The sequence below is a fragment of the Struthio camelus genome, chromosome 2, assembly GCF_040807025.1.
Source record: "Struthio camelus isolate bStrCam1 chromosome 2, bStrCam1.hap1, whole genome shotgun sequence".
NCBI lineage: Eukaryota > Metazoa > Chordata > Aves > Struthioniformes > Struthionidae > Struthio > Struthio camelus.
In genome coordinates this window covers 55456028-55471473 of record NC_090943.1, presented here as the reverse complement: position 1 = coordinate 55471473, position 15446 = coordinate 55456028, and the positions used below count along the sequence as shown (strand labels likewise).

Below are 15446 nucleotides of genomic sequence, written 5' to 3'. Positions count from 1 at the left end.
AATACCAATCCTGTGCTGTAGCATGAAACTGTGAGCCAATACCATCTATGATTTGGTCCTTCTTTTAGAAGCAGGCATTAATTCATAGCACAATTGCTTAAATTCCACCTGGACAACAGGTAATAATCCATCTTTCTGTTTAAATTAGGCTATAACATAGAACAGCTTTATGACAAAGTTCAAAAAGCTCTGAAAACAGTAGAAGCACCTCTCTTAAAAACACTCTCTGTTGAACACAAAAGAGGAAGGGAAACTCCTATGATATTACTGATTGAAAGAGCCAGCACATCCATTTATAGGAGTACTGACTTCCAAAACCTTTTCAAAAACCATCTATTTCTCCAGCAGCCACCACTGAAACCTCACGATCTGCAGCAAACTCTCAGGGTAAACTATTGAGAGAGCTGTATTTCTAAGGGAGAGCTCAGATCACGCATCTCAGGGAAAAGATGCTTTAATCTACATATAAAGCATTCTTGGTCACAGGTGATATCTTGTACAGCTTACTAATGTATAAAGAATTAAAACAGATCTTCCTGATGGAAGTACCTTCCTTAGTCTAAATGAGGAGTCACGGTACCTTTAATTGGAAGGGATTACGTTTGTTGACCACTTTGAAGAGACTGATGGTGAAACGCTACGCTGACTTTCCAATGTTGCCAGCTGTAAGAATGAAATAAGCAAAATGGGAATGCTGAAGGGAAAACAGATGACGGGGGATTACACTGAAATTAGTCTTTAGGAAGCGTGTACTTGGTCCTACGCCCTTTAAACAGCAACCTATGACCACTTCTCCAAACTGACAGGCTGTTTGAATACTCTGTCCCCTTGTTTCAAGCAACAGAGTTTTTATTAAGTAAAAAAATCCTGTATGTTTGAATCTCTCTGAGCTGCAATTCACATGCAAGACCAAGACCAACCAAGATAAATATGCAACACAGTCTAAAGAAAGCAGAATGAACAGAACTGGACAACTTTGTTTGCAGAGCAAGATCCGAAAATTACCTCAAAAGACATTTTATTGTTGCTTGCAACCAAGTGAGACATTTCTATGAGACAAGCTTTTCAGTAATAATGCTAGTTAGATGACCGCAAGAGAATAGCTGACTAGATCTGTCTAGAACTATCCTCTTACTAATGGCAATCCTCAACTTATTTATCTCCTCAACATATTTTTGTGCCTTAAAGCAAGAAAAGTTAAAACGTGCCAATCAAAAGATAAAGAACCACTGCTGTCGTCAGTCAATGCAGGTGTTTATAAGCCTAGCTTTCTAAGGTTATGCAACTTTGCTGTCCTTTAATATCAAACTGGGTCTGTTCAGCCATTCCTAGTAACTTTTGATTCCAATGACCACTACCGAATTTTATAGAGAAATGAAGTCCAGAAGTTAGCAAACTCCTATCCATCTATCTATCTATATATGTATAGCATACATATATTTTTTTTAACTAGCAGAGCAGGAGAGGAGAGAGACACTGCTATCACTCCCACTGAGGCAGAGGCAAGAACCTTGACATTGTCCAGGTTCTTTGTTGTTTGGTTAGTTGGCTACTGCCAGTCAGCACAAGTGCTCCGGCCTGACAGCTAGCACACGTGTAATAAGCAGCTGCAGGTGCATTGCTGGGGCTAAGAGTAAATATTGAGATTTCAATATTAGAACACTCAAGGGAACTAGAGATCTATTGGGGGAGATGGAGAAGCCTTCCTTACAAGGTGGGAAAATCTGAGGAATTACAACAGTGGCATCAGAGAACAGGAAGGGAGCTAGGTTTACAATGGAAGTGTAGGGACACAGGACACAAATTGGTTAGCTTCATGATTTGTCTTGATTTTACAAAATTTTACTGTAATGCACTGCAATGTAATGTAGTAGAGATTACTTTGCCGTTTCATTTTTAAATTTAGAGTATGAATCCAAGATAAGATTCAAGTACATCAAATTGGCTTGAGCAACAGTAAGTGACATAGGAAAACTCCACCTCGCATTTCAAATCCATCCTTCCCCTTCTTTTCCTAAGAAAGAATAACCACAGTAATGTGATAAACACGGTTAGTGGGTGAAATACAGTTTAGTGCTAAACATGGTTAGTTGTGCTCAGATTCACTGGGTTAAAAATCTGTGTTGGTTGAAAGAAGAAAGTGAACCTTCTGATGCTTCTGATCCTTTTTGTTAATTCCTGCTTGTACCTGTCAAGAGTCAATGTATGGAAATTATAATTCCAGAGCAACCACCTACAGCTAGTGGCCAAATCATGATTTTTTTAATATGACAGAAAACACACTGCAGAGATTAAGATTATTAAATTACACTCTCAAGCAACAACAGGTCTGCAATAAGGGAGCATTATACAAAGCACACACTGTTTACAACAGCTACCATAAAACAAAATCGAATCTCACTTCATATTTAAGGTCCTTCTTTAAGCTACAAAATGTCTGTACAATCTTAAACGCTGTTCAGTTGTTTACAAATTTATCTAATCAAATTATTTTCTTAGAATAAAAGTAAGCAGGGTATCCAAATGCACAGGTAATTTTTTTAACCAGTGCTCAAGATACTAACTCAGACATACAAATAGCATCTGTTACAAATTGATTTTTCAGTATTTTTGTAGTGTCTTCCTATAAATCACCCAAACGTCGTAAGAATGACATTTCCTTTGTTTAATGCACATGACAACTACTTTGTAATAGCTTTTCTTCTCCCTCTAAAGGAGAGCACTTTATGCAGCTCTTAACTGTTGTAATATTCACTCAAATCTATTTAGATCTACAACATTAATTCAAAAAGACAAATTATAGGAGATAAAATTAAATAGGAGTATAAAACAAAAGGAAGCCTTTCATCATTGCAGGCACTGAAGCCTGCTTATATGTTTCTCTCTTAGTGTGAGGACAAAAAGGTAAGATTACGGTTTACTTATAATGAACCATTAGTAATTTTATTGTAGCACTGGATACATCCTGCCTTGGTGCTCATGTACAAGGACTAATAGAAAAATTAGATCACCACTAGAAATGCATTTTACCAGAGAATCAAATGCAGCCTGACTAATTTCTTCTGGCTTGACATCTATAGCTTTAACATACATATATGTTACATACCTACATATACATCTCTCATACAAATTTGCTTGATTAAGTTGAACACCTGAAAATTAACATTTACAATCTACTTCAACTACAGAATTCAAAATTACCCCAGCAATTCATTAGCAGTGTGGCAAAGAAAAAGGACTGTACAAAATACATTTAAAATAGATATCAAACATAGGCAATGAAATTATGGGACCTGAATATTCATCATCATTTGATTTGCATTAAGAACACTTCACACGAAGGTTACGTATTTTCTGCATAACTGTTCTGATGCAAGGCATGCAAAAAGGGGCACCTTTATACCAGTGTAGATTTGGAGAGGTTATACCATTACACTTCAATTTAAAAAAAAAAATCCTAAACCATAATAGTTATTCTATTTTAAAATATACATACATGCTAGAATCCCAGTTTCGGGGATTCTAGGTGGAAAAAAAAAACCTTTTAACCAATTACTAATCAAATCAGATAGTCTCACTAACTGTAAACTCCTAACCATTCTAAATGAAGCAGTTTGGAATACACTGTAAAAACCAAATACATGCATTTGCCTTCTGACTACAAAACCCAATGCAAAAAGTAACAAATGAAGCCTTTCTTTTGAACATAATTGATTACTTTAGTGAAAAAGGAAGGGGGAAAAGGATGCAAATTACTTTCTCCTCTTTAAAAAAGATTTAACATAGCAGAAGAGATGAAATTCTTAGATGCAATGATAAGCAATGGAATAAAAATAATAATTTCTATCTATTATTTAAAATGTTTTAATAGGATTTGTCATCACGTCTACTTTACTACAAAACCCTTAAATCTTTTACATTAATTTCAATATGGGTTCAGTTCAAATTCCACTGAAGCCAACAGGAGCCCTTCCACTAACTTCCATGGGGTATGGATTGTCATTCTTCATTGAATGCATTCCGCACCAAGAAAACTACGAAGCAGAACAAAGCGTGCTCAGAACAGACAACTTTTCCAAAAGAAAGAAAAAGAAGATATGTTTGAACAGTTCACGAAAATTAGCATTCTCAAGAAACTAATACTCATTTCAGTGTCAAAAAGACTATAGACTTAAAAGAATTTTTGGAATGAGATTTCGTACTGTTCATATTTACACAACTTCATAATTTCTTCTTTACTGAAAAACTATATGCCGTATTTTGAATGCTTTAAATATTTGTTTAAAATATACATGTTCAAATAATAAAGACAGAAGATGAAACTGCCCTTTAGAGGGGAAAGCAATAGAAGCAAGGAAATGCATAGGAAATGCACAGTCAAGCAATTTCACTTCACCCTAATAGCAAAAGAGTAATATTAAAAGCTACCAGAGCACTCGCTTCCAAGACATTTGCAAGTCCTGAGGTCCCTACTGTAATTACTATTTTACTATATTTTTATGATAAAACCTAAAAAAAATTCTGCATTGCAGAGAGATTCACACAAACAAAACCAAGGCAAATCTGAGCTTGCCTAAAACAATGTTTTAATAAATATGGAAAAATGTAAACATTTTTTGTCTGAAAAGAAATCTTTTTTCCTCCTCCCATCACTTTTCCAACTACAGTAATAGTAAAAACAATTTTAAAAAGCACACAACAGTAGCGTGACTGATTCTGGTTTGGAGGACTTTACAAGCATACTTCCAGAATCTGTATTGACATCAATTATATGATTGTGGTCATATTGTCAGACCTAATGTTTCAATTCAATTGCATTAAAAAAAAAAAAAAAAACTGTCAAGCACATCCCAGTTGCTTTAAGTTTAAAGACAACAGTTATGCATACCGAAAGCAGACTCGAGAGATCCACTTTATTTAGTTGATCTTTGGAGCTTAATCTGGTTGCGCCATTTCAAAGTGCTAAAGAATCACTCATTTGTCAACAATACCTAGCATTTCTTAAAATACGCAAAAAAAATCACTTTCAAACATAAATCATCTCACGGTATGCTCATTAACAGTAAAGATGGAAATAAGGCAAATTTAACTCTTACATCTAAACATACATGGGAAGGCAGTTCTCTAATTTATAGAATGGTTTTCCTAATACAAACAGTAAAAATATTTTTCCTTAACACCTTCATTGGTTTTAATTGTCATCATACACAAATACAACAGCATATAAAAATAATCTTGCTTCCAGCAAGGAATCTAATTATGACACAGCTTCTGTAACAGGGCAGGTTAGAAAGCATGTATCAGATCCTCCAACGGAAACATACAAAATGCCATAAAGTGACTTCTTAGCAAAGAGGGATGCATCATGGAACAAGGGTTACTCTAAAGTAATGCAAGGCTGAGGCAGGAAAAATAAAGTCAGGTTTTTTTGTCCTTCTTGTGTACACCCAATACGGGGACAGTTTAGGAATGAATTTAAAAAAAAAAGTTATTCTGCAGCTATTGCATTCTGAAATGATTAGAGCATAAAAACCTCATAAGGAAGGACATGGTCAGCCTCAGACTATTTTGTTGTGAATGTTACACCAGCCAAACCATTCCACCAGTTTACAGTGTACCGTAAAATATTTACACAAGCTATGAACTATAAAATATTTTCACATGAACTATAAAATATTTACACTATCAACATCAGTTAGGAAAGAATGATGTGCTGTCAAGCCAGGGTGACCCAGGAGTAAAAATTTTGTGGTTGCAGATTAAATAAAACCATTGCAAATCATCTGGAAACTTACAGAGAATATTAGGTTAAACAAATTACTGCTTCCTGGTCTCTTGGATGGCAAATGTAACCAGGAAAGCATAGCTTATATGCTTTAAACTAAGTTTTACCAACAACATAAAGAAAGTTTAGGTTTACAATCAAACTGCACCGACCTCTCTAAATGTTCCTTCTAGCAAGGTGTCCAGATGTTGAAGAGGAGCGGGAGTTTTGTCTTTGAATCGTGTCAGCAGTCGCCGCTCAATAGCTCTAAATTGTACAGCCCTTTCAGATAACAGCTCCTGAAATTTTTCAGCATTCAAACGTAGCTGCAATTTTAAGGGTTTTTGAGAATTCAGATTAAGGGTCATATACAATGATGTATGTACATTCCTAACAAAATAGAACAACAACAAAATTATTGGGAGAGAATGCATTCATTCAAATGTAACTATGGTGCCCATGCCAGCTTCATACTGATGTGGTTAACTTCAGACTCTTCATGAAACAACAGTGGAAACCTTATCAGTTGCCACTGAAATCACAAATAATTGTTGACAGTCAAGATCTGTAATAATGCACAAGAATGCCATCAAGAAGTCTAATGACAAGAGTGAAATTTCACCACTCTCAGGGTGGATCTCTCAGGGCTTCTCCTTAGCTTAGTGTGTTATTTACGACACATACACACAACTTAGATGTGATAATCATTGCAGTAGAAAACAAATGATTATTCCTTTGAACATAAATAAAGAACTAACTTCTGCACTGATTGGATGATCATCTTTTTCTGACATGAAATCCTTTTTCCTTTGATATCTATTCATCAGGTATGGCAACCAACTCTTAAAATGTTCACAAAACTTTGACAAGACTGTATATCAAACGCCTAGACAGTAAGAGTTCCTACTTTATCTTTACAATCACCTTTTCATTTTCTAGTGCATACCTCTTTTACATAAAAATCTCTTAATAAGAGTGAGTTTCCTTCAGAAGAGGCTTTTCATTGTCATCTGCATGACCAAACAGGCAGGCAAAGAGAATTCATATATTTCATACCTCGTCTGGTATACGTGTTCCTGTCTGCAATGATGCTTTTAGAAGGGCAGCCAGTATTTTAAAATCTAAAGGTACTTTTTATAAAACTGCCAAGACAAACGCTCAAGACTTCATTATCACAGACTAGTAAAACAGCCTATGACGAAGCAGAAATTTTAGAAACAATTTTACAATTAAATTATGTTAGTGAATGAAGAACCTATGGCTTCTCTATAAACAGGCAGTGAACTAAACTAGCACCCCAATTTGTATCATTTGCAGACTGCACGTGAATACATGTGCTTGCCAATCACAAGGGTGTTTCAAAGGCAAGACATATTCCACATGCTAAAAACTAAACAGAGAACTGGATCTTTTCCAGCATTATCTTAGATACAGCTTCCTATTTTCTGAAAGACAGTTAGCTGTGCGTCACTGATTAACTATGCAGTTTTAACCTGATTAATCTTAGCATTGACTTAAAAACAACTTTGTGCTAGGGAAACTATTAGTTAGCTATTCATATATTAAGTAACATACCTCAAAATGTCGATCAATTAGTTCAAAATATTCTTGCAGGGGAATTGAACCAGAAAAGGTACACACAAAGTCTTTGCAATTTTGCTTCTTGAAATGTTCTTCAAGTCTAAGTGTGAGCTCTTTTGTTATTAGCCAAAGGTCTTCTAACTGATCACTCTGGATTCTGTATCGTTCTTTAAAAACAAGATTAAATACAAGACTAATAACGCACAAATTTAAGCCATACACATTAACTAATATAATATGCTTTAGTTAATATAGAGAGATGTAATACAGTTGTTAAATACATTCAAAGTCTGTGCGAGAGGTTTTAATAAGGGATATTTGTTCAATAGTGTTAAAGAAACATTTATATTTTATTCAGAAAAGATAGTCCTAAATACCTGTTAAGGTTAGGATAAAAGAGAGGGTAATTCTTGTAGCAGACAAATAAACTTTTAGGACCTCAACCAGTCTTGTTTCCACAAAAAGCTTTAACTCTTCAGCTCTGATGAAACAGATCCATTTCCAGAACAATTATCTTTAAGTCTAATTTTCTAACTCTTTATGACAAATATTAAGAAATATTAGCATGCATATTTTCTTCCTTTTCTCGAATGTATGGAAGTATTGCTTCAGGATTATTTACTGCAGAGTATGGGCCTGCTCATGAAGCACAAAAACTATGAAGACTACTAATAAAGAAATAAGAGATTCCTCCAAGGAATCTCTTCCTATAAGGAGAATTACTGGATGATATTAAGTCATAACAACAGACTGTCAGCAATTCTCTACCACAATACACCCTTAATGAGCTTTGGTTGCCAGGCTAGGGCCAAGACGCAGGTTCAGTTCACTTTGGACCAACAGAGAAGCACAGCATCCTAAGCAGCTGACAGTAGTGGCAACCAATCAACTCCAATCCAGATAAAGCCTCTTAATTAGAAACATAGCTACCAAGAGTTCTGACACAAGAAGTTTGTTAATGAATTTGCATTACATTTCTACTTCCTGCAATAGCTTCTAGCAGGAAACTGGTACTCATTCAATAGTCACAGGCAACATTATTCAGTTTTATTAGTGCAATGCTTCACTTTAGAGACAGCTGATATTAGTAGAAGGTGATTTCTGTCTATTCAGTATACAGAACGGCTTTGCAAAAGTGGTCCAGGATGCTGTAGAAATGAAGACATCAACACAACTATAAACTGAAGTGGAAAAAAACCCTCTAGCCAATGTCATCTGTCCCGTCAAATTCACTCAACTTATCACATTTTAAGGAGCTTCAAATTATCAAACTAATGGGAAGATACTTTATTTCTCTTCTGTTTCTACACCACATTTACATCTCTTCAGTTTCCAGGAAGTGCGAATTAATTAAATATTGACAGGGAAACATTGCTGAAAACCATAATAGCATATTAAAATATTTTTTTTGTCAGACAGACATTTTCAAACATTGTTGCCTTATTTCCTTTCATTATTCGTCTATCTATACCTTATCCAAAAAGAAAGACAAAAATGAAGCTATGATAAAAAACAGCTGTTGGGATTTTTGATACAAAATGGTTTACGGTTTTTTAGCCCTTGTTAACAAGGTTCACAGTAAAATCAAATGAATGAAAATTCTTTACAACTTTAACGTACTTATTTAAAGTTTTCTCAACATTAGTAATCCAAGATTGTTTGACATTACCACTGGCATCATTCCCAGGATACACATTTCACTGAAGAGAGAATGACAAATTCTGTTTACAGTGCAACAGGAAAGAAGCAAGTTTTGTTTAAAAACTCTGTCTGTTAAAGAAAAGAACTCCATCTGCTAAAGATAATATTCAACCTAATATCCATTTTTTAAATACTCACAATATAATGGCTGGACTTACTTAGATATATCATCACATTTTACCTTAAATGATTTTTTTCTTTATGTGAAATTACCTCAGATGTTTTCAGACCAAATCAACAGTCATTCCATCTAAAATTGATGTAACTAATACATTAATGGTTTAAAATGGATAAAACTAATTTCCTCCAAAATGCATATTCAGTTTCCATACATTGTTTGTTGGTCAATACAAACACAATCTAATTTGTGCCCGAGTAGAGCACTGCAGTCGTTTGCTTTATGTGATCTTCCAGCTCTTAAGAAAAAGACAAATTAGATTTGGAAACTGTAGGAAACTGAGAATCTCTAGTTTTACTAAACATGTGCTTTTATATGGAAATACAATAGAAGCAGTAAGAAATAAGTGGGCCTCTGCTTTTCCAGTGTTTTTATAATAGTAAACCAATTTATGTTAGCCTTTTGTTAAAAAGCTTTCCTACAGAAAATTACAATACACACTCTTTTCAGAAAATTCTCACACAGAAAAGCACTCGGAGGAGTGCTAATAGGCTTCAAAGGCTTTCAACACTACAGCAGGTAGTGTAAGTAACACAGCTTGCAATAAGAATGATTATTTGCCCTGCCAGTAGCTTATCGGAAGGAAGTCTAGAAGATTCAGTTCAGTTCTTAGCAAGGAAGTCCTTTATCAGAGAAAGAGAAAACAATCACAAATAGCAGGCAAGCCTTCTTTACACTTGAATTAAAGTGCAGAGCTTTTAAAAATTTCAGCTAACAACTTAAATCCTTAGTATACATGTGCAAGCTTCATTTTAATATATTTAACTGTCAAAATGAACTTTAGGCGACGCTAATTCTCAGCAGACATCTTGACAGGTTGAAATATCATCCTCAATCACTACGCCGCTTAAAATGAATTAGCTAATACATTTAAAAATAAATTTAAAATAGATGCCATGATAGCATCCTTGTTTGCAGGTTCAGCAGTGAAACCCAACTGAATCTTGCTACATACAGTCCTTCCCATTCAGGGCTTAAGGTCTGTTCTCTGGTATTGGTCATGTTATGGATAGCTTCCTTTCACAAAAATGCTCTGCTTGCGTGCCACGCTTAACTTTTTAATTTTGTATAATTCGAAGAGTTTTATTTAAATAACATTTCAAACAAGTAAAGCCCTCTGAGAAATTCTGTACCTAATGCAATGCTTGAGGTAGATGCTGGGAAGAAGCCACTACATGGAAGGTGGCATCAAACATCTCATCTGTTTTCTAAAGGAAGGATTCCCAGACAAGAGAAATGAGTAATCACACTAAGAGAAAAATAGACATTTTACATCTCCTTTTTAAAGCAAACTTCACAACTAAAGCAGTGTGGGAAAGTTTACAGTAAGGCTGCATGCGTCATTCCTAGCTAGTGAATAAACAAACCTGAAAGGAAAAGCTCCAGTGTTTTGGTGGGGAAAGTGGAAGTTATGTCCCCTCTAAAATACATTAAAATATATTCATTACATTGATACAAATGTGTCCCTTATGTAAGAATCAGATTTAGCAACTATGAAAATCAAAGTCCAAATAAATGATTTAAATCATCAAAAAGAAATAGCTATTTATAAAATCTCTAAATTCTTTAGTTTCTAGAAAACATCACTGCATGTCTAGCTATTTTAAACTGTTTTAAGTCTACTATTTAAATAATATTAAAAAACGACTACAATAAAACAACATACAAATAGTACATACACAAATTAATAAAAATGGATTTGAAGCTTAGAAGTGTAAAATGATTCCTGGTATAATGAAAGTTCTGTAATAATTACTCTCCAGATGGTTTATATTTTTAACATATTTGATTTCATTGAAAAGGTATTAAATATTATCTCACAGTTTACAGCTGACACCACTAATATTTATATAGCCCATCATGAATTCTGAATTTTGAAAACACAGTGAGGTAGATTATTTTTATTTGTATTGAAAGAACTTCACATCAGCAAACTAGATCTTATCTCACTTACTCAAAATAGTTTTCACAGAGCATTCATATAGTGTTCCATTTGAAATCTGAGTAGCAGGTATTTTAGCTTTACTATTTGTTAGTCTGCTATATTAAATGAAGACATTGTGGCATGGAAAATGCTAAAACAGTTGAACTGATATGATTCCAACGCACGTGCCAAGAAAGAGATTAGCAAGTTGAGTAGTTGCATAAGGCAATTCCTTAACTCTTCAAAACTAAGAGAACCAATTGTTTAAAGAGTATAAACACAAAGGTGGTTGGAACATGACCACTTAATTCACAGACTGCTCGAAGAGACACTGAACCCGGTAACAGCATAGCTACAGGTATGTTTGAACATTTCATGAATTTGATAGGAAGGATATTAAAACCACAATTCTGGGCTTTCAATGATATTTAGGCATCTAAAGATACAGATAAGCGTTCACTTAGACACAGAAAAACACCTAGGCAGGGTCAGATGCCCAAGTCAAAAATTACTGAAAATCTGCGAGGAGTTAGAAACATACATTTTAGTCCTTTTTGCAAATTCCAACAGATGACTCCTTCCAACCATAGCGGTTTAAATACCTTTAAGGAAATGATGTTTTCTCCATAATTATGGCAACAATATTAAATCCTGAATAAAGACAGTATTAAAAGTAAAAACTTGAAGAAAATCCAATTTATCCAGAGATTTGTCACTGTAGCATAGCGTACTCTAAGTATAATTTTTGTTTAGTTTTAAAAGTTTGTGACTTCCTAGCAACATTACTAGATAGTTAACAGGGATTGTTAAAAAACGGGTTGTTAACACTTTGAAAATCTCGTGTAAATTCCCACGTAGAGATTCCATATATGATGCACGTTCTCATTTTGTGGCCTATCAACTTTTACATTTTACATTTAAATTAATACTGATACCACTTACGTGATGTCTTTGAAGCAAGAAGAGTGATCTTTGAACCAGTTAAAAACTGAAACCCGAGAGCATTAGACTGGTCATCTTCAGATTGATCAGCAAAGTCTAAAAGAAAATTAAAAATAGTTTGCTATAATTCAACACTATTTCACACTAAACTTCTATCCACAGCAAGGATTATATCAAGCTTTGCATAAGCAACCTAACCTAGGAAGGGCAATCTGAACAAGAAGGTAAGAATACCACAAGTAGTTTGGTATACACTCCTTTCTATGGAACTGCTGCTGTTCATCTACAGGGAGGAAGCTGAGTCATGTTCTCTTCTCATATCAAATTGCACAGGTATGGCAAAGATAGCTTTTTCCAAGGTTCATCTGTGTCATCTAATAAAAGTAGTGAATATTGCATAGGCCAAAGAGACTATCACCTATGATGGATGCAACGCTGTAGACCTCCCTTAACTCAGATGTCTATGTAAAATATGATTACAATGTTTAAGTGGCCTCTGCATTTTAAAAGTTCTGTTTTATCTTCCAGCATAGAGGACAAAAAAAGTATCTAGCTTTCTAAAAAAAGCTACACTGCAAAACTCTTGCCTGCCTGTTTTCCTTTAAATTCTATGTATTGGACCACAATTGGTTAAAAAAGATCAAACTTTAAAAAGCATCACATTTTAAAAACTGCTGCAAATTACATTGCCTCACAACATTCCCCTAAAATAAGTCAAACAAGGAGTAGATGGGATACAATTCCCATTAAAGAGCACACCAAAAATCCAAAGTTTCCTCACAGATCACATCATGAGCAGCATACCTTCTATTTCTTTTCCATCACTGAAAACAGTATGAATAAAAGTCAAAATATATTAATATCTTCTTCTGGAACACATGAGGTCTATGCTTTGTGTTATATTTTCAGCACTGAATCCCTGAGTTTAAAATGAAATGTTCTATTTTGAGAGTATCTCCAAACAGAATTTCATAATTCAACACATTTATTATCGCTCAGCCATAACAGAAACCTATGACAAAAACCCAGAAATGCAGGCCTTTAAAAGAAAAGTTTTTCAATTATTATTTATGCTTGAGGTAAGTGTTACACAGCGCACACGTATTTGAAAGAAAAAGGTGTATTTACTGTCAAAGAGATAAAAGCCAGGCTACAAAAAAATCATGCCCAGTTTTCTGATATCTCAGACAAATGCATTACATAATCTTTTCAGAAATGGTTGCAGCTCCACTTTAAACTATTATATCAAATTTCTTGGCCCAAACAGCTCTCAGAAAACTTTTCCAGAACCTTAGTCCTCTAAAGTTGAGAAACTTAATGATTTCCAGCCTAAATTTATTCAGAATCATTTTATAAGCCTTGTTTATTCATTTATTCCTGTGCTAATATGATCATCTAGATCAAAGATATACCCCTACAGTAGTTACTGAAGGCAACTGTATTCCATTTTTTTGCCTGTGTTTTGTTAAGCTAAATTACACGTTTGTGTAAACAAATTAGCAGTTTTATCAGAGGCAGATAACTTATTAGCCAAGATGGGTAACTTACCTTGAAAAGTTATTCCACCATTTCATTCAAAACATACTTTTAAAACATTCTGATATTAGCCTTGTTAATTATTTAATTACTCCTTATTGGCAAAAGATTCCACTCTGAGTTACTAACACATCTCCTTTTACAGATATATTTAAAATCCTACCTGGAAAAATGGTGAGAAAACTGATAGGAGGTTTATTGGTATCAATAGTTAGTTTGTGGTTTGCTGTTTTTGAAGGTTGAGCTGGAGAGCAAATTAACCGCAAAGGTAGCCTGAATTTACACTGTGCAACTTTTAGAATTCCTAAAACGAAAGAACATATAGATTCAGCTTTCCTATGCATATATTGAATGCAAGACACTGCATACTACTGTCCTCAAAGAGCTATAACCATGAATTATTTTAATGCAGCTAAGAAACACACTTGAAAAAAAAAACACTACATAAAATTCTTAATCATGGTTAACTTTCCATCTAAAATACCTTTAAACTTGAACACTTTTAATTACTTTTTCAAGTAAAAATTTTAAACTGAATGTGAAAGCCAACATCACTACCCAAACGCATTGGATGCCTGTATTCACACCAATTAACATGCCATAAAGATTAGTAACAGCTTGCTTAAACCTTTAGACAAACAAATTCTACCTTCATGACAGACAGCTGCATCATTACTCCTGTTGGTTTGAACACAAAAACGAAAAAATTGTTTACATCATGATCATCACAAACTACAAGCTTAAGAACACACATTCCTTGGTTTGGGGGTTTTTCTGCGGGGGGGCGAGGAGTGTTTGTGTCTGCACTCCTAAGTGAAATCTTTGTAACCTTCCTCTCAGCTAGCACAAGTTTGGAGCTTAATAAAAACGTGTCTCATAGATACTTACTTACACACTGACGAAAACTGCAGAAGTTCTTCACAAGCAAGTATCAAAAGCTATTTTTGCATACTACCTTCTTTCTTACGTATCATAACAAAACACAGGAGTACATTTCTACCCAACTATGAGCCAGAAGCATGCCACAAGGCTGTCGCAAGTTAACAGGCCTGAGTTGGAAACTATACCACAGGCATTATAAATTATCCTTGCACACTCTGCAGAGGCGCTCTTTTTAATTTTAAATAACATCTCTTTTCTTTGGTAACAACTTCATATTTTCACCAGGATAGCTGCTCACGACCAATTTGATAATGATGTTCTTAAAGCTGCCATCCCTCAACCATTGCCAAATAGTAGTAGCCACTCTTGTATCAGTGAACCTCAAGAGCACATTAAGGGCACAACCCAAGTTAGAAGCCTTCATGCTGGCAATACGGAAGCTGAAAAGAGCTGAAAGTTACCTTTTATTTTCAGGCAAGACTGAAAAGAATACAAAACAAGTTCTGAATTTAATGAATGATGCTGTTAAATAACTTGGTAAGTTCTTGTTTCTTCACCTAAATACTGAATTACCGAAAGGTGAATTAAAAGTTTCTCTCTCAACTGATTACATGGTAAAGAGAATGACTGTAGAAGAACAACCTGGTTACTGTCTTTGGTATTGGGATCTCATCTCAGAAGCAGTTTTATCAGAATAGTGCTAGCCACGAGAGAAAAGAGGGAGTTTTAACACTAATATTTAGAAAATACGTTCAATACAGTTAGTCAAGAATTGGCACAAATACAAGCAAATGCTTATCTACAATTCTTGTCAGGTCAGAAATTGCAAGGTATGTTCCGTATGAAAGATGGAAATCCTAGGTGCTATGAAATGTGGAGTGCTTGCTCTCTGAGACAACCAGTTTTTATGGGGGTTATGGGAAGGGTTTATGGGAAGT

The 15446-nt window shown here is 34.7% G+C and overlaps 1 protein-coding gene across 5 annotated transcripts in view; it reads right to left on the bottom strand.

Annotated features, from left to right (window-relative positions):
- BBS9 (Bardet-Biedl syndrome 9) overlaps positions 1–15446 on the bottom strand; it is a 320100-nt gene that overhangs the window by 226797 nt on the left and 77857 nt on the right. For 4 of the 5 annotated variants that reach the window (XM_068935862.1, XM_009679691.2, XM_009679693.2 and 1 more), the window contains 4 exons: positions 13790–13930; positions 12091–12186; positions 7340–7512; positions 5938–6090 (listed from right to left, as the gene is read on the bottom strand). In XM_068935862.1, coding sequence (XP_068791963.1) covers positions 5938–6090; positions 7340–7512; positions 12091–12186; positions 13790–13930 — 563 coding nt within the window. Of the gene's footprint in view, positions 1–3896; positions 4035–5937; positions 6091–7339; positions 7513–12090; positions 12187–13789; positions 13931–15446 lie in introns of those variants that run through there. The other variant, XM_068935864.1, reaches the window with a different exon arrangement.